The 3,228-nt window shown below is 50.2% G+C and overlaps 1 protein-coding gene across 1 annotated transcript; it reads left to right on the plus strand.

Annotated features, from left to right (window-relative positions):
* Positions 1–449: 449 nt before the first annotated feature.
* KCNA6 (potassium voltage-gated channel subfamily A member 6) lies at positions 450–2,097 on the plus strand. The gene has a single exon (XM_043968986.1). It carries the CDS (start codon positions 469–471, stop codon positions 2,095–2,097), a length of 1,629 nt encoding a protein of 542 aa, XP_043824921.1. The 5' UTR covers positions 450–468.
* Positions 2,098–3,228: the final 1,131 nt, after the last annotated feature.

The raw sequence follows: 3,228 nt of genomic DNA on the forward strand, positions 1-3,228 counted from the left end.
GCGTCCTTAGCAGCGGTCTCAGCCAGACGTGAGTCGTGTGGTCGGCTACGGGCGGAGGCAGAAGCCACAGCTGGTGGAGAGGGAGGCGCATCTTGTGCTTCTGGACATAGCATCAGTGTGGATTCTGGAGCAACGCCCGGTGGGCGCTGAGAAGTGCTGAACCAACCCGAGAGGGACCCACGAGTCCTAGCGCCCAGATCGAAGAAATGCCAAAACGCTAAGTCAGGCATCTAATTCCAGGCATGGCGGGGTGTGGATCCAGGTACCTCTACTAGAGCATCCTCACATCTGCTGCCAGTCTTTTAGGAACAAGAGTGTATAGACAGTTCAAGATCAAAGAGAAAGGGCTTCAGGAGCCGCGCTCTAGGAAGACAGAAGCAGGGAGCTCCACTTAACCACATCTGGTAAGCCAGACCCGCATACAGGCAGTGGGCGCCTTGTGGAAGGGCGCACCGCGTTGTAGGCGGTATGCGGGAGGAGACAACCTTGGCGCTGGCGGCCCACGGGGAGGTCCGGGGATCCGAGGAGGAGCAACAGGGTGGGGGAGACTTCTCCGGGGCCGCCGGAGGTGGCGGTGGCTGCTGCAGCAGTGAGCGCCTGGTGATCAACATCTCGGGGCTGAGATTTGAGACACAGTTGCGCACCCTGTCTCTGTTTCCTGACACACTTTTGGGAGACCCCGGTCGCCGAGTCCGCTTCTTTGACCCCCTGCGCAATGAGTACTTCTTTGATCGCAACCGGCCCAGCTTCGACGCTATACTGTACTACTACCAGTCTGGGGGCCGACTGCGGAGGCCAGTCAATGTGCCTCTGGATATCTTCCTGGAAGAGATCCGCTTCTACCAGCTGGGTGAGGAGGCCCTGGAGGCTTTCCGGGAGGATGAGGGCTGCCTTCCAGAGAGTGGTGAGCACCAGAAGCCCTTGCCTTCTCAGCCCTTCAAGCGTCAGGTCTGGCTTCTCTTTGAATATCCTGAGAGCTCTGGCCCAGCTAGGGGTATCGCCATTGTCTCCGTACTAGTTATTCTCATCTCTATAGTCATCTTTTGCCTGGAAACCCTGCCGCAGTTCCGGCCAGATCCCCGAAGTAGAAGTGACGGTGGGAGGGTAAGTTCAGGTGGCCCAGCCTCTAGAGGGAGCCAGGAAGAAGATGAGGGAGACCACTCAGTATATAAACTGTTAAATCCCAGTGTTATTGTTCAGGGAGGAGTTGTATCGGGACCCGGGCCATCATCCCAACTGATCCCACTTGGGGGGCCTACAGAGTCTGGCTCTTTCTTCACAGACCCCTTTTTTCTGGTAGAGACCCTCTGCATAGTATGGTTCACGTTTGAGCTGCTGGTTCGTTTCTCTGCCTGCCCTAGCAAGCCAGCTTTCTTCCGCAACATCATGAACATCATAGATTTAGTGGCCATCTTCCCATACTTTATTACCTTGGGCACAGAGTTGGTGCAACAGCAGGAACATCAGCCCGGGAGCACCGGAGGAGGCAGCAGCCAGAATGGGCAGCAGGCGATGTCTCTGGCAATCCTTCGAGTTATCCGCCTGGTCCGAGTTTTCCGCATCTTCAAACTCTCCCGCCATTCTAAAGGCCTCCAAATCCTGGGGAAGACACTGCAGGCCTCCATGCGGGAGCTGGGGCTCCTCATCTTCTTCCTCTTCATTGGAGTCATCCTCTTCTCCAGTGCTGTCTACTTTGCTGAGGCAGATGATGATGATTCACTATTTTCCAGCATCCCTGATGCCTTCTGGTGGGCGGTGGTCACCATGACCACAGTTGGCTATGGGGACATGTACCCCATGACTGTAGGGGGCAAGATTGTGGGATCTTTGTGTGCCATTGCAGGTGTCCTCACCATTGCCCTACCTGTACCAGTCATTGTCTCCAACTTCAATTATTTCTACCACCGTGAAACAGAGCAGGAGGAACAAGGCCAATATACACATGTCACATGTGGGCAGCCTATACCAGATTTGAAAGGAGTGGGTGGAGGAATTGGCAAACCAGATTTCTCTGAGGTTGCCCCAGAACGGAGACCCAGCTACCTTTCCACCCCACATAGGGTTTATGCAGAGAAAAGGATGCTAACAGAAGTTTGATTATTGAGAGGGGAAAATTGGGGGTTGAAGGGAAGGACATAATAGAGAACTGCAGTAGTTTTATAGTCACCCCTTATCTAGAACCAAGGTCTTCATCAGTCCCTCTAACTGGAGTGACCAAATGGGGCTGAACTGTGAAACTCTATTGCTTGGACCCTTGACTCCAGTGACCACAAGAATTGTCTCTTCATATCTAAGATACATGATACACTTCCATGGGTGTGATCTGATCACTCTTACTTTTGGAAAAACTATATGAAATATCTTCTCTCATTATACTCCATGAAGACTTATTTGCCATGCTTTGTGGTCTCAAAAGGTCTAGAACTCCTAGGACCACTTTGGGACTCCAAACCTTAGTTTTCATCTGCTGAATTTCCATCCAAAGATGGAGGGTTGAGAACAACTCATTTAATCTACTATTTTCATATGGTGCCCTTTATCATGTACCTAATCGGAAGTTCCTGCCTTTAGCATCATGGATCTAAAAGCATTCTAATTATTTCTAAGTTTAGCTGGGATAAAAGATTTCAGGATCGAACTTGACCATTTTAGAAGATGTAGAGGGCAATCTAAGAACAATAGGATGATGTGTGTGTGTGTGTGTGTGTGTGTTTTGGGATAAACATGCAAATATCTTTTGTTTATAATTAGTGCAACCCCTGATCCATATTTCTCCATTTCCAGGAGGGTTGGTTTCAAAGCCAAGTATTAGTTATATGCAAGTGCCTTCCCATGCAAAGGGAATGGGATCAGGGAATCACCAAGTCCAGAGAAGCACCAAAATGGAGTCACATATATAACCCTTGGTTCAGTTCTGTTGCCTCTGAAGGACTGTAATATCTTGGTGCACAGTACAGTTTTCTCTATTGCCCCATCTGCTACACAGTAGCAGCTTTCAACTGCTAGCCCAACCTGAAATGCTCCCAAACCCCCCACAACTGCCACACACACACACACACACACACACACACACACACACACACATCTTCCATCTAACCTGGACATTTAAACTTGGGGATGCCTCTGATGTTTTCCTAAAGCAAACATCTGGCTTAAGCCCCTAGACTGGCACATTCAAAGATATTGCAAAGTAGCCCAAGAAAAGATTTCTGAGTCTATACAAGTGTT

Source organism: Dromiciops gliroides, chromosome 5, assembly GCF_019393635.1.
Source record: "Dromiciops gliroides isolate mDroGli1 chromosome 5, mDroGli1.pri, whole genome shotgun sequence".
Taxonomy (NCBI): domain Eukaryota; kingdom Metazoa; phylum Chordata; class Mammalia; order Microbiotheria; family Microbiotheriidae; genus Dromiciops; species Dromiciops gliroides.

Coding starts and splice junctions, on each gene's coding strand:
- KCNA6 (XM_043968986.1), top strand. CDS start 469: ATGCGGGAGGAGACAACCTTGGCGCTGGCGGCCCACGGGGAGGTCCGG.